This window comes from Somniosus microcephalus, chromosome 6 (assembly GCF_052327205.1).
Source record: "Somniosus microcephalus isolate GS21.2 chromosome 6, FLI_Smic_1.0, whole genome shotgun sequence".
Taxonomy (NCBI): domain Eukaryota; kingdom Metazoa; phylum Chordata; class Chondrichthyes; order Squaliformes; family Somniosidae; genus Somniosus; species Somniosus microcephalus.
In genome coordinates this window covers 222,725,986-222,740,234 of record NC_140992.1, presented here as the reverse complement: position 1 = coordinate 222,740,234, position 14,249 = coordinate 222,725,986, and the positions used below count along the sequence as shown (strand labels likewise).

Genomic DNA, 14,249 nt, shown 5'->3' with positions numbered 1-14,249 from the left:
AGCAGAGGAAGTGCCGCTGAAGCCGTTACACTATCCTTAATTTCTTTACTTAGCCACGGATGGCTGTCTTTTCTTTTACACCCTTTTCTTCTCAGTGGAATATATTTTTTTGGGAAGTTGTAAAATAACTCCTTAAATGTACACCACTGATCATGTATCATCTTACCCTTTAATCTATTTTCCCAATCCACTCTACTCAATTCCGATCTCATACCTTCATAGTCTCCTTTATTCAAGCTTAGCACGCTTGTTTGAGATCCAACCTTCTCACCCTCTAATTGAATATGGAATTCAACCATGTTATGGTCACTCATTCCAAGGGGATCCTTTACTAGGACATTTTTAATTAATCCTGTCTCGTTACACAGGACCAGATCTAAGGTTGCTTACCCCCTGGTCGGTTCAGTTACATACTGCTCAAGAAACCCATCCCTAATACACTCAATGAACTCATCCTCAAGGCAGCCCTGCCCAATTTGATTTGTCCAATTAATATGATAGTTAAAATCCCCCATAATTATAGATGTTCCCTTATTACAAGCCTCAACTATTTCCTGATTGATACTCCGTCCAACAGAGTTGCAACTGTTTGGAGGCCTATAGACTACGCCCACTAGTGTTTTTTTCCCCTTATTATTCCTTACCTCCACCCAAACTGTTTCATTATCCTGATCTTTTGACCCAATATAATTTCTCTGTATTACAGTGATTCCTTCCTTTATTAACATAGCCACCCCACCTCCCCTTCCTTCCTGCCTGTCCTTCCTGATCGTTAAATAACCTGGTATGTTTAATTCCCAGGCATTGTCACCCTGCAGCCATGTTTCTGTAATGGCCACAAGATCATACCCATATGTAGTTATTTGCGCCATTAACTCGTCTATTTTGTTATGAATGCTACGTGCATTCAGATAGAGAACTTTCAAATATGTTTTGTGACACTTAGTTCCTGCTTTTGCCCTTTTTATTACTTTACCTTTTACTCCTGGTAGATGGTACATACTGCAGCCACAGTGCGCCGGTGCTGGAGGGAGTGAATGTTCAAGGTGGTGGATGGGGTGCCAGCCTAGCGGGCTGTTTTTTCCTGGATGTTGTCGAGCTTCTTGAGTGGTGTTGGAGCTGCACTCATCCAGGCAAGTGGAGAGTATTCCATCACACTTGTGCCTTGTAGATGGTGGACAGGCTCTGGGGAGTCAGGAGGTGAGGCACTCGCCACACAATACCTAGCTGCTGACATGCTCTTGCAGCCACAGTATTTATGTGGCTGGTCCAGTTAAGTTTCTGGTCAATGGTGACTCCCAGGATGTTGATGGTGGGGGATTTGGTGATGGTAATGCCGTTGAATGTCAAGGGGCGGTTGTTAGACTCTCGCTTGTTGGAGATAGTCATTGCCTGGCACTTGTGTGGCACAAATGTTACTTGCCACTTATCAGCCCAAGCCTGAATGTCATGCAGGTCTTGCTGCATGCGGGCATGGACTGCTTCATTTTCTGAGGAGTTGTGAATGGAACTGAACAATGTACAATCATCAGCGAACATCCACACTTCTGACCTTATGATGGAGGGAAGGTCATTGATGAAGCAGCTGAAGATGGTTGGGCCTAGGACACTGCCCTGAGGAACTCCTGCAGCGATGTCCTGGAGCTGAGATGATTGACCTCCAACAACCACAACCATCTTTTCAAGGGCAATTAGGGATGGGTAATAAATGCTGGCCTTGCCAGTGACATCCTCATCCCAGGAACGAATTAAAAAAAAGAATCCTGCCTTGAAATTCCTCCGCTCTAAAATTATTAAAGATTTTTTTGCAATGGAAAAATAAGGGAGCTTGAAAATTCTGTTGAATTTCCTCTTGACCATAGTTTTTAAGTCTGTTTCAGTTCCTTTCTGGGAAAACACCATCAGTCCTCTAAGGGAGAAGTGAGCTTGACTAAAACTGAGTAATGTGGCTCATTGTAGATATATTGCACATCTTTCAAAAGGGAATTGGATAGCTAATTGACAGAAAAAATTCACAGGGCTATGGGGAAAGAGCAGGGGAGTGGGCCTAATTGTTTAGTTCCACCAAAGAGCCGGCACAGGCACAACGGGCCAATTGGCCTTCCGTGCTGTATTAATCTATGATCTGTGAACTTTCATAAGAACGTAAAAAAGCATGAAATAACAACAACTTGCATTTATATAGCAGCATTAGTGTAGTAAAACGTCCCAAGGCACTTCACAGGAGCGTAATCAAACAAAATTTGACACTGAACCACGTAAGAAGATATTAGGGCAGAGGCAGGTTTTAAGGAGCGTCTTAAAGGAGGAAAGAGAGGTAGAGAGGCGGAGCGGTTTAGGTAGTGAATTCCAGAGCTTAGGGCCTTGGCAGCTGAAGGCACAGCCGCCAATTGTGGAGCGATTAATATCGGGGATGCGCAAGAGGCCAGAAATGGAGGAGCGCAGAGATTTCAGAGGGTTGTAAGGCTGGAGAGGGGTTACAGAGATAGGGAGGGGTGAGGCCATGGAGGGATTTAAAAACCAGGATGAGAATTTTAAAATTGAGGCGTTGCTTAACCAGGAGCCAATGTAGGTCAGGGAGCACAGGGGTGATGGGTGGAGGGGACTTTGTGCGAATTAGGATGTGGATAGCAAAGTTTTGGATGACCTTAAGTTTATGGAGGGTGAAAGATGGAAGGCCGGCCAGAAGTGTGCTGGATTAGTCAAGTCTAGAGGTAACAAAGGCATGGATGAGGGTTTCAGTAGCAGAAGAGCTGAGGCAGGGGCGGAGTTGGGTGATGTTATGGAGGTGGAAATAGATGGTCTTAGTGATGGCGCAGATATGTGGTTGGTAGCTCATCTCGGGGTCAAATATGGCACCAAGGTTGCAAACAGTCTGGTTCAGCCTCAGACAGTTGCCAGGGAGAGGGATGGAGTTGCTGGCTAGGGAACGGAGTTTGTGGTGGGGACCGAAGACAATGACTCTTATGTTCAGTCTTCCCAATATTTAGTTGGAGGAAATTTCTGATCATTCGGTACTGGATGCCGGACAAGCAGTCTGACAATTTAAAGACAGTGGCGGGGTCGAGAGAAGAGGTAGTGAGGTAAAGCTGAGTGTCGTCAGCGTACATGTGGAAACTGACGCTGTGTTTTCCGAGGATGTCGCCGAGGGGCAGCATGTAGATGAGAAATAGGAGGAGGCCAAGGATAGATCCTTGGGGGACACCAGAGGTAACGATGCAGGAGCGGGAAGAGACGCCACTGCAGGTGATTCTCTGGCTACAACTGGATAGATAAGAATGCAGGCAAGTGTAGTCAACAAGAGAAAGCTGTTCAGTCTGTCAAACCTGTTCCTTTCACACACTATGTAGGATCCGCACTTTCTGCAGCCACTGAGTAGCTACTGGATGGATGTGAAATTTTCCTGGGCCTGTTCTCGTGTCATACGGTAGCTGAGGTGGGGGGAGGGGTGTACTGGCCATCTGTGTGCCTGTCTGCGTGTGGGTGGTATGCGGCATAGTGGGATCACAAAGTCAAAGGTTGTAAAAATAAAAAAATAACAGTTTAACTTAAAGGTCATTTGAAGGGTTCAAATGTAAAAACCTTAGGGGGAAAAATTGGGTATCGTCCATTTTGGGGCGCTAATTATCGCCGCCGACCACGAAATTCGTCTCCATTGTCCCTGGAGGTGATTGGAGTGCTAAATCAAGCGCTACACACCTCTCTTAGGGCGCTAACGTCGGGGAGCGAGGTGTTACCTCAGAACGCTGCTGAAGCTCAGGCGATGTCAATTACCCTGGAACTCAGGCAGACTGGCGCCGTCCAGTTCTTAAAGGGAAGCGTCCATCTTGCTGCACAGCCACTCCCTGCTCATTGCAGCATTTGACCTCGGCCTGCAAGCACCTACAGATATTGCTCAAACAATTGTGATGGATACTCAGAGGCCCAGGGAGAGAGCTTGGCGCTTTAGCGACCAGGCATTGGTGGCTCTGGATTGCGCAGTTGAATGGCGACGGGCAGTGCTCTTTCCAGAGAGTGGCAGGAGGCCATTGCCCTGCGAGTTCAGAAGAGTCTGAAGCGAGGTAGCCCAGCATGTGTCATCGCGGAGCCTGGTGCAGAGGATGCATACACAGTGTTGTAAAAAGTTCAACGACCTCACTCGAGTGGGCAGGGTGAGTATCTGCTTTTCAATACCTCTACATCCCACCATCTCAAACTCACTCTGTGCACAGACGGTGTAAATACCCAAATGCCCAACACTCATCCAACAACTATGGCCATCTCATAAAACTCACGTGCACATCCCACACCATGCACACATTAGTGACTATTCAACTATAGTAGGCACATCTGCCAAACACATGGGGCTCGATTTTAATGGCCCTGAGGAGGCGGGTTTGGAGGTGGGTCAGCTGCGAAATTCGGAAAAAATGGCTTCAGACACCCAACCCGCCTCCATCCTGCCCCCACATAATTTTCGTAAGTGTTGGGTCAGCCGCTCCCAAACTGACCCGACTCCAACTGGTGGTACAGGAAGTTAAAGCAGCTAAGAGCCTGTTAACTGCCTTGCTAATCCTATTTTCATAGTGGTTTCTCATTTTCGTGCGTCTGGCTCCTGTTTCCCGTCTTGTCAGAAACAGTCCAGCTGCAAGGAGACGAGTTGGTGGAGGACATGATCTGTAGTCATTATTGTTGCAGAACTTTAAAAGCGCTCCTGTAACATGGCTGGCATTCAAATGCAACAACTTTGTTGTTGGAGGTTTGGGATAAGATTTTGCAAATCTACTGACCTTATGACTGGTCAAGCTGACACACATCTGCTGTTTGAACTGATTGGAATAATTTCAGGCCACTTTGCATGTGCACTTGCAAGCTTCTTGCCTCAATTGAATTCTATAACAACGGGATGGGAACCATTAATATCCTGGTCGTCAGATTCGGAGGAAGAGCAGTGCGGCTTAGTGCTGCCGGATGAACAAGTGGCTCAGTACACAGCCTCCTTGGAGGAAGATGAAGAGGACGAGGAAGAGGAGGAGGATGAGGAGGAGGACGGGGAGTGATGCCTTGCGGGGCCGGATGTGACCAATCCAGCAGCAGGCGACCACATTGCTGGCCGTCAGGCAAGGGATGCACTCATCCATGCCAGATTCGCGTAAACTTACATTTCAACCACAGGTGGCTGGCACATGGAGATGAATATAAGTCCGACATTCTCAAACTCCAGGCATCATCTGTCCAATAAACGGTGGTTTGCATTCAGTGTCACCACCAACATTCTGCATGGAAATCGCCCTGAGCCCTCACTCTTGAACTTCCATTTCCCATAACACAGAGGCCACACTTTAGGTGATCTCAGCAGATCATGAAATCTTTTTCCACACTGAACCCATGTGCGTCTGCACACAGACCTCGAGCTCACCTCCTCAGCAATTTGCAGCCAAGCTGCCTTGGTTTGCTGAGGAGGCCTCCTCCTTCCATTTCCAGGGAAGAGGAGCTCCTGACGGCCTCTAACTCCCTCAACAAGAACACGGAGAGAGCCCTCATTGAACCTGGGTGCAGCCTTAGTTATTGGGGCTGCCATTCCTGCAGCAGCCAGCAACTTTAAGAGAAAAAAGCATTAATATTACTAAGCAAATGATTGGAACACATCTGGCATCTTTTTCATTTCATAGTCAGATAATAAATCATATATCAAAAAATCATGAATCTCTTTCTGGAATAATATGACCAGCAATATCATTCATTAAATTTTGCTCAGAACATATGCTGTCAACTCCCCTTTCAAGATAATAAAGCACCAACACATCCCAATGACATTTGTATGCAAAGGGGACATGGCCCCTTTAAATTTTCAAACAAACATCATGTCATCAGGCGCGAGAAACTGACATCCTGCAAGCAATTGCTGGAGGGACCCGCACGTCAGCCGTAACGAGGCCAATGAAGCCAGAATTGGAAGTGCTGGGAGGCGGCAGCCAGGTGCGGGTCTGAAAGTTGCCGAGCAGCGGGCCCGCCCTCAACCCACATTCGTTATTAAAATCGAGCCCATGGCTGCACACTCACTCACACGCTGTCCTTTTTCTTGCAGGCCAAGCTTTCACATAACCGCCAAGAGACCCAGCAGATGGGAGGAGGACAGGCGGAGCTACACCCCCTCACATAATTGGATGAGAAGGTCCACAGACTCGTTACGAGTAGGTGCTGTGGCCGTTGGAGAGGTCAACCCCCTTAGGGACAGCAATGGTTTGTTCATCAGCTTTCTCTCCTCTCTCATACCACTTCTCCCTCACAACACCAGCCTTTTACACTTTCAATCTAACTAACTGTCTCCATTCCTTGCTCCCTTCCTGCCCCCCTGCCCTCACGCTAAAGCCACTCTTGTACCTTCCTGCTTTCAGATAGTGAACCACCAGCGGACCAGCCTGACCCGCAGCCTGCCAGTGGCAGCGACGCACCAGAGGAGGATGAAGCGGAAGCCGGAGCCTCACCGCCTGCGTCTCCCGAGGGTGACACTTCCGACACTGGGGCCACGCATTCTCTGGAGGGGAGCAGGGGGTTTGCATCTGATGTGTGTGGAGCTCCGGGACCCAGCAGCCTGCAGCAATGCCATGGGGGAAGGGAAGCTCGGGGGCCATCTCCCCGGAGGGTGAGTATGCGCACGAGTTCTGCTGCACAGGACTCGGGTGAGGACCTCGATATAGCGGCCATGAATACACAGACGATAAGCATGCATACGGAACTCATGGGTGCAATGGTAAGGGTGCCCAAGAGCATGGGTGCACTGGCTAGGAGCATGGAGGAGTCCGTCGCTAGCACAGCTGTCATCCGTGCGCAAATCCTTGAACCCATCCTTGCCTTGTTGCAGAGGATGGTTGAATTGCAGGGAGACCATGGGGAACCAGAGCCCATGCCACGTGTAATGGGTGAGGTGGCAGGATCTATTGCAGCACAGGCCGACACAACGCAACAGCTTAGTGCTGTAATCAAGTCATTGGCTAGTGCCATCCAGTCTCAGACTGCTCTCATGCAGTCTCAGATTGATGTCACGCAAGCGCTGACTGCTGGCATCCTCGCTGGGTTGCCCACAGTCCTCCGGGGATCTGACGGTGCCACAGCAGGCCAGCAATCTGTGCTCAAGCAGATTGCTCCGGATGCTGAGGTACTGCCCTGTGGGAGTGCCAGTGTGTCGATCGAGCAGAAAAGTACTGTCCTCTCTCAGGATGACAGCATTCCTGCTCCCACCACTGCCACTTCGCCATTGCACTTGCCACAGCCTGTAACACAGCCAGCCCAGACTGCTGCGGCCCATACAGAGTTGGTGCAGTCTGCAAGCAAGCCCTCCAGGCCCAGAGCTGGTCAAGGGAGTCCTGCAAGGCCATCTGCAGTCTCAGGATCCAACATTCAGCAGCCTTCCACCAGCCTTGCTGCAGCCACTGGGGCCATATTACGGAGGAGCAGCAGGGCGGGAAGGGGGAAGTGTGCAGGGGATGGAGATCACCCTCGAAGGCCGAAAAGTAAAAATTATGCAATAAATGGGGGGAATGTTTGTGGGAAAGTTTCATGTTCATCTTAATATATTTGTTTATTGTGTTGACACTTATCTCGATGTGGTATGAACGAGTTTTGTTAGTTTATGAATTGTTGTGTTTGTTTCTAATTGTTTGTCCTGAATAAATAGGACACAGTTTGTCATATAAATAAACATTTTATTGGAACGTTACAACTTTGCTCATTTGACTCATTGGAGCTTTGCCTGGCAATAGGGACTGCAGGATACTTGCGATGATGTGTTTCTTCATCCTAGAAGATCTTCTCTGTCATTCGTCAGAAGCGGTGTCTTATCAGGTGTTCAGGGACAGCCCTTGCAGAGGCAACATTGTGCGCCTCCCTCCCACATTGGTGCTGCTGATCCTCCTCTTCATCCCCTCCTCCATCTCCTCCTCCTCCTCTCCCTCTTCCTCCTCCTGAGGTGGTGCACCAATCCCTGGTGGCAATGGCTGTGTCCTCATAATTGCGAGGTTGTGAAGCATGCAGCAGACAAAAATGAAAATCGATACTTGATCAGGGGTGTACTGCAGGGCTCCTGCAGAATGGTCAAGACATCGGAAGCGTTGCTTCAAGACGCAGATTGTCTGCTCAATGAGGTTCCTGGTGGCGCTATGGCTCTCATTGTATGCGGGCTCAGCAGGAGTGTTGGGGTTACGGAGTGGTGTCATCAGCCAGGTGCAGAGTGGATAACCCTTGTCCCCGAGGAGCCAGCCACGAGGTTGATGCGGTGGTTGGAAGAAGTCTGGGACACCAGTCTGGCGCAGGATGAAAGCATCACGGCTGCTGCCAGGATAGTGGGCATTGACGGCGAGGATGCGCTGTCTGTGGTCACAAACCAACTGGACGTTCAGAGAGTGGAAGCCCTTGCAGTTTTGGAACACCTCTGCATTTTCATGCATGCAGTCAATGGCGCCCTGAACCACGGGGAAGCCCGCTATCCTAGCAAAACCACATGCGCATTCATGCTGTTTGTCCCGGGTCATGGGGAAAGACATGTACTCCCTTCTCCTTTTGTACAGAGCATTTGTGATGCAGCAATGGACAGAGAACTGGGAGATATTCGCTATGTCCCCAGTTGAAGCCTGGAAGGAGCCGCTGGCATAGATATTCAAAGCCATCATCACCTTCACTGCCACCAACAGAGACGTCCTGGTCCTGAGCTGAGGCTGCAGATCTGGTTGCAGGAGGTGGCAGAGCTCTGTGACCACCTCCTTGCTGAAGCGCAGCCTTCTGAAACACTGCTCCTCAGACAAATGAATGTAGGAGAATTGCTTCCAGAATACCCTGGGAGGGTAAGGTCTCCTGTGCAGAGGCCTGTTGGCCCTCCTCCCTCTGGCCGCGTTTGCCACTCTCTCTCCCTGCGCCTCTCCTGCCTCCGAAGGTGAAGCTGGAGGACGATGCACCGAGTTAGTACAGCCCCCATTTAATCTTCTAAATGTGGTAAATATGAAGCTCAGAGAAATAGCAACCTGAAAAGTGTTGCTCAGGACCAAAACTCCTTAGGACAACGTTAAATCTCTCCAGACGTCTCTTACGTTCTCAACCTGCGTATGCCGAAAATTTTGCGGACAAGAAAAAGCAGGAAGCGTACGCCTTTAAATTGCGCTCCCCCAGCTCCTTGCCGACTACAAAACATCCCCTTCTACCTGTCGCTCCTAGCGGCAGGCGCTAAGGCAGGGGGCGAGAATCAATTTCCGGTCTGGGGCGCTACCGGGGCATTGCACGCTTGGATGACATCACGATCTCTGGGCGTGGGAAATCGTGGCAGTAGTGTTTAGCGCCACCGCAAAACGCCAGGTCAATTTCACGAGCGGTGCTAAAATCGGTGCGCTCAGGCGCTAAGTTGCTAGCGCCCCCGAAGGCGCTAATGGGAGGTGCTAACCAACCCAATTTTTCCCCCTTAAACTACAAATGTCCCCAGTTGTTAGAAAACAAATTTGAAAAATCCATTTTATTACTCTTTTCATTTAAAGTAGGGGTAAAGGGTTGCTATTCACAGTGGCAGAAGGTGGGAATGGAGTCCCACAAGGATCAGTGTTGGGACCACTGCTGTTCACAATTTATATTAATGATTTAGACTTTGGAATCAAAAACACAATTTCTAAATTTGCGGACAATACCAAATTGGGAGGGATAGTCAACACTGAGGAGGACTGTAACAAATTACAAGAAGACATTAATAAACTTGTAGAATGGGCATATAATTGGCAAATGAATTTCAACGTAGCTAAGTGTGAGGTATTGGGGCAGTAATTCGGGTCGGTGGCTTGCCGCGCGTGCAAGCCCCCGATATGCACTTACCCGACGCGCCTGCCGTTCACCTCCAGGGACGCCTGGAATTCCATTTTGAAACAGAAGAATCCCGGGCAGCGTTTGACGTCACGCCGCCCAGGAGTGCAGCCAGCGCGAAGCCTGGAGCGCGCTGTGCAAGTGAGACATGACCCTTAAGGTCTCATTGTAGTAGGACACGCCCCCAATCTCTCCAAGCAGCTGCAGAGGACTTTGTAGTTACACAGCTGCAAGGAAAGTAAGTTATCTGCTATTTTATGAATGTTTTGTGAACTTTTATAAAATTTTAAAAACGTTTACATTATTTTGAAGAATCTGAAGTAGTTTTAAACAGAATTAAAGCAATTTAAAGACTTTTAAAAGCCCTAAAAGAATTTTTTAAATTCCATTTATTTATTTAGCAATGTCGTCGTCATACGTGTCTTCACACTGTTCCCTTTGGGGAACTGTATGAAGTGGTGGAAGGATTTATGGCCGTGATTAACGCTCATTCCGTGACCATAACCATCTTTGAACCAGCTATTAGGGTGGTTAGTCCTATGGCGGGAGGGTTTTACGGGCTCCCACAAGCTATACAAGGAGGGGGGGCCACCCACACCCACGGACGCAAATATCCCGCTGGATGTCAACCCAGAATTTAGAGCCGGAGCTCCGACTCCACTTGCCGGGACTGTGTGGAGCGGGGTTCGAAACCCTACCCCGTCTGGCCCAGCGGCGGGGATCCTACCGCTACGCCAAAGGCCCAATCCGATTAGCAACGTGAAATGGCTGGAATGAGCACAATTCACGGCATTAAAAGAACTCACAATTGAACTGATGATGACCTCAGCAATCTCCTCAACGTGGTGGAGGCGCAGCGCCTGCTCATCATTGGTAATGAGAAGTCAAAGGCGCCGCAAAAAGGACAGATGATAGCTTGGTCTTTCAAGTGGCAGCATAGGGCTCCAGTCACGGGGAGGGAAAAGGCGCAGGAAATGTATGGGTGTCACCTTTTGCGCGGAGTGGACCTTTTGCGTAGCGGTAAGTATCCCCGCCGCTGGGCCAGAAGGAGTAGGGTTTCGAACCCCGCTCCAGACAGTCCCGGCAAGTGGAGTCGGAGCTCCAACTATAAATTCTGGGTGGACATCCAGCGGGATACTTGCGTCCGCGGGTGTGGGTGGCCCCCCCCCTCAGATGGGTTGTGGGAGCCCGTAAAACCCTCACGCCATAGGACTAACCACCCTAATGGCTGGTATGAAGATGGTTATGGTCACGGAAGGAGTGTTAACGTGGCCAGAAATCCTTCCACCACTTCATACAGTTCCCGAAAGGGAACAGTGTGAGGATACGTACGACGATGACCTCTTGCGCAATGCACCTCCTTGGACCCTCAGTCGCAGATGCGAGGGGGCAAATCGTGCAATTGTTAAATTTTTCATTTTATTGACATGTAAAATGTTGGCCCAGTAATTCCCTTCCAAACGCGCGAGTACGGTCGGGGTACTTATGCGTCTGGCCGGAGGAAATGCCGGTTTTCAGCATGCACAGCGCATGCGGGGAAAACTGGCATTTCCTGTCCTCTGAACGAAGGGGTTCAGAGGCAGAACGCGTGCGACTGTACAGGCAGTGCGTGCGCAGTAAAATTCGCCGCTTTCATTCATGCTTTCAGTGAGGTCAAGTCCTTACAACTTACACATGAACAAAGCATGAGTACAGTTGCTCCAGAGGCTGCGGAGGAAGATATTTCTTATCGTGGAGCTTCTGAAAGGCAATATTTTTGTTTGGGAAAGGGAGGAAAGTTATTTTAAGAAATGCTGAGGTAAGTTTTAAAGTTTATTTTTGTTTTTTAAAACGGGTTTTCAGTACTGTAGGTAGAAGGATCAATTGTGGCTATGTGAATTGAATTTGCTGTGTTTATTAAATGTAAAAATGACTCCAACATTTTTAAGAAAGAAACTTTTCATCAGTAATATATTCTTTTAAGTAATTATGTATGTATGTCTGTATATATTCCTTTGCGTGTATGTATATATTCCTTTACTTATGTGTATGAATGTATGTATTTAATTATGACTTTCAAAGAAAGTAACTTATTGGAAAATCATAATTAAAATTATACATTCATACACATAAGTAAAGGAATATAAAACATACATACATATACATAAAGGAATATATGCGGACATACATACATAATTACTTATTACTGATGAAAAGTTTCTTTCTTAAAAGTGTTGGAAATGTTACATTACTTATTTTAGAACACTCATTTTCACATTCAATTCACACAGCCACAATTGCTCCTTCTACCTACCGTACTGAAAACCCGTTTAAAAAAAAAATTTAAACTTTAAAACTTACCTCAGCATTTCTTAAAATAACTTTCCTCCCTTTCCCAAACAAAAATATTGCCTTTCAGAAGCTCCACGATAAAATATATCTTCCTCCGCAGCCTTGGAGCAACTTTACACATGCTTTTTTCAAGTGTAACTTGTAAGGACTTACCCTCACTGAATCCATGAATGAAATCAACGAAGTTCACTGCGCAAGCGCTGCCTGTGCAGTCGCACGCGCTGTGCCTCTGAACCCCTTCGTTCAGAGGACTGGAAATGCCGGTTTTCCCCGCATGCGCTGTGCATGCTGAACGCCGGCATTTCCTCCGGCCAGACGCGTGAGTACACCGACCGTACTCACGCATTCAGAGAGCAATTACTGGGCCATTACATTTTGGTAAGAAAAATAAGGCGGTCACATATTACATGGAAAAGATTAATCTAAATGGGGTAGAGGAGCAAAGGGATCTGGAAGTACAAATACACAAATCACTAAAATTAGCAATGCAGGTTAATAAGGCCATAATAAAAGCAAACCAAACACTAGGGTTTATTGCTGGAGGAATAGAATTGAAAAGTAGAGAAATTATGCTAAACTTGTATTGAGCCTTGGCTAGACCACACTTTGAGTACTGTGTACTGTTCTGGTCGCCATATTATAAAATGGATATCGAGGCACTGGAGAGGGTGCAAAAAAGATTTACAAGGATGATACCAGAAACGCGAGGGTATGCCTATCAGGAAAGGATGAACAGGTTGGTTTTCTTTTCCCTTGAAAAGAGAAGACTGTGGGGTGACCTACTAGATGTCTTTAAAATTATGAAAGGTTCGATATACACAGAGAAAGTGTTTCCATTTGTCGGTAAGAGCAAAACTAGAGGCCATCAATATAAGATAGTCACCAAGAAATCCAATAGGGAATTCAGAAGAAACTTCTTTACTTAGAGGGTGGTGAGAATGTGGAACTCACTACCACAGGGAGTAGCTGAGGCGAATAGTATAGATGCATTTAAGGGGAAGCTAGACAAGCATATGAGGGAGAAGGGAATAGAGGGTTATGCTGATAGATTTAGACGAGGAAGGATGGGAGGATGCTCAAGTGGAGCATAAACACCGACACGGACTGATTGGGCTGAATAACCTGTTTCTGTGCCGTAAATTCGATGTAATTCTATGTAAAATAGGGTTTTGGTGAAAGAATTTGGCATCAAAATTATGCTGGGGGTGCATTGCATGAACACAATGGGCTGAATCTTCCTGGTAAAATAACAGAGTATTAATGATGCACGCCGTTATTAATATACAAATTGGCTAGCATGTTCAGAGGATGGAGACATACGCTGTGAGTTGCGAATCTCTAGAACTTGCTGGTCAATTTACACTGCTCCACCGTTTGCTTTGCATGAATGGCATCTTGCCCTTCGCCTCCCAGTTATTTTTAAGAACTTGCTGGATTTGCATATTAATTGCCCATTAAACCTTTTTTTATTCATTCATGGGATGGGGGTGTCGCTGGCAAGGCCAGCATTTATTTCCCATCCCTAATTGCCCTTGAGCAGGTGGTGATGAGCCACCTTCTTGAACCGCTGCAGTCTGTGTGGTGAAGGTACTGTTAGGGAGGGATTTCCAGGATTTTGACCCAGCGACTGTTGTGTCTGTTTATAATAAGACACAGACTGCAGGAGAACGGTATAACAGGTGTTTACTCAACGTGGCTCACACTGGAACTGATCTGTACAGATTACTACTCAATGTTATATACAGCTGTGGTCACTGCCGGTACTGCAGTATACATGAGCTGTAAAGGACAGTTCCCCCCCTTAAAGGTATATACATTACAATTCCTCCCCTTTTAGATTAACAGTACCATAACACTCATTTAACAATTAAATATCAAACTAATTACAATTAACACTTTTAACATGCAACATTAGCTGAAAATAGTCTATTTATATATTCAGTCTTTGGGGAGGCATCCTGATCCTTTCTGGATAGCGCCTTTCCCGAGTGTCTTGCTCTTGGTGCGGCGGCGATTCTGGCCCCCTGTCGTCGGTTGGTTCATCAGCTTCCGATGCTACTGTTTCTGGGGTAGATGCGACCTGTACGTTGGGTTCATCACCA

At 47.4% G+C, this 14,249-nt stretch overlaps 1 protein-coding gene across 1 annotated transcript; it reads left to right on the top strand.

Annotated features, from left to right (window-relative positions):
- Positions 1-6,685: 6,685 nt before the first annotated feature.
- On the top strand, positions 6,686-7,552 carry LOC147116473 (uncharacterized). The gene has a single exon (XM_085992047.1). The coding sequence runs from the start codon at positions 6,686-6,688 to the stop codon at positions 7,550-7,552; it is 867 nt and encodes a 288-aa protein (XP_085848173.1).
- The last annotated feature ends 6,697 nt before the right edge of the window (positions 7,553-14,249 follow it).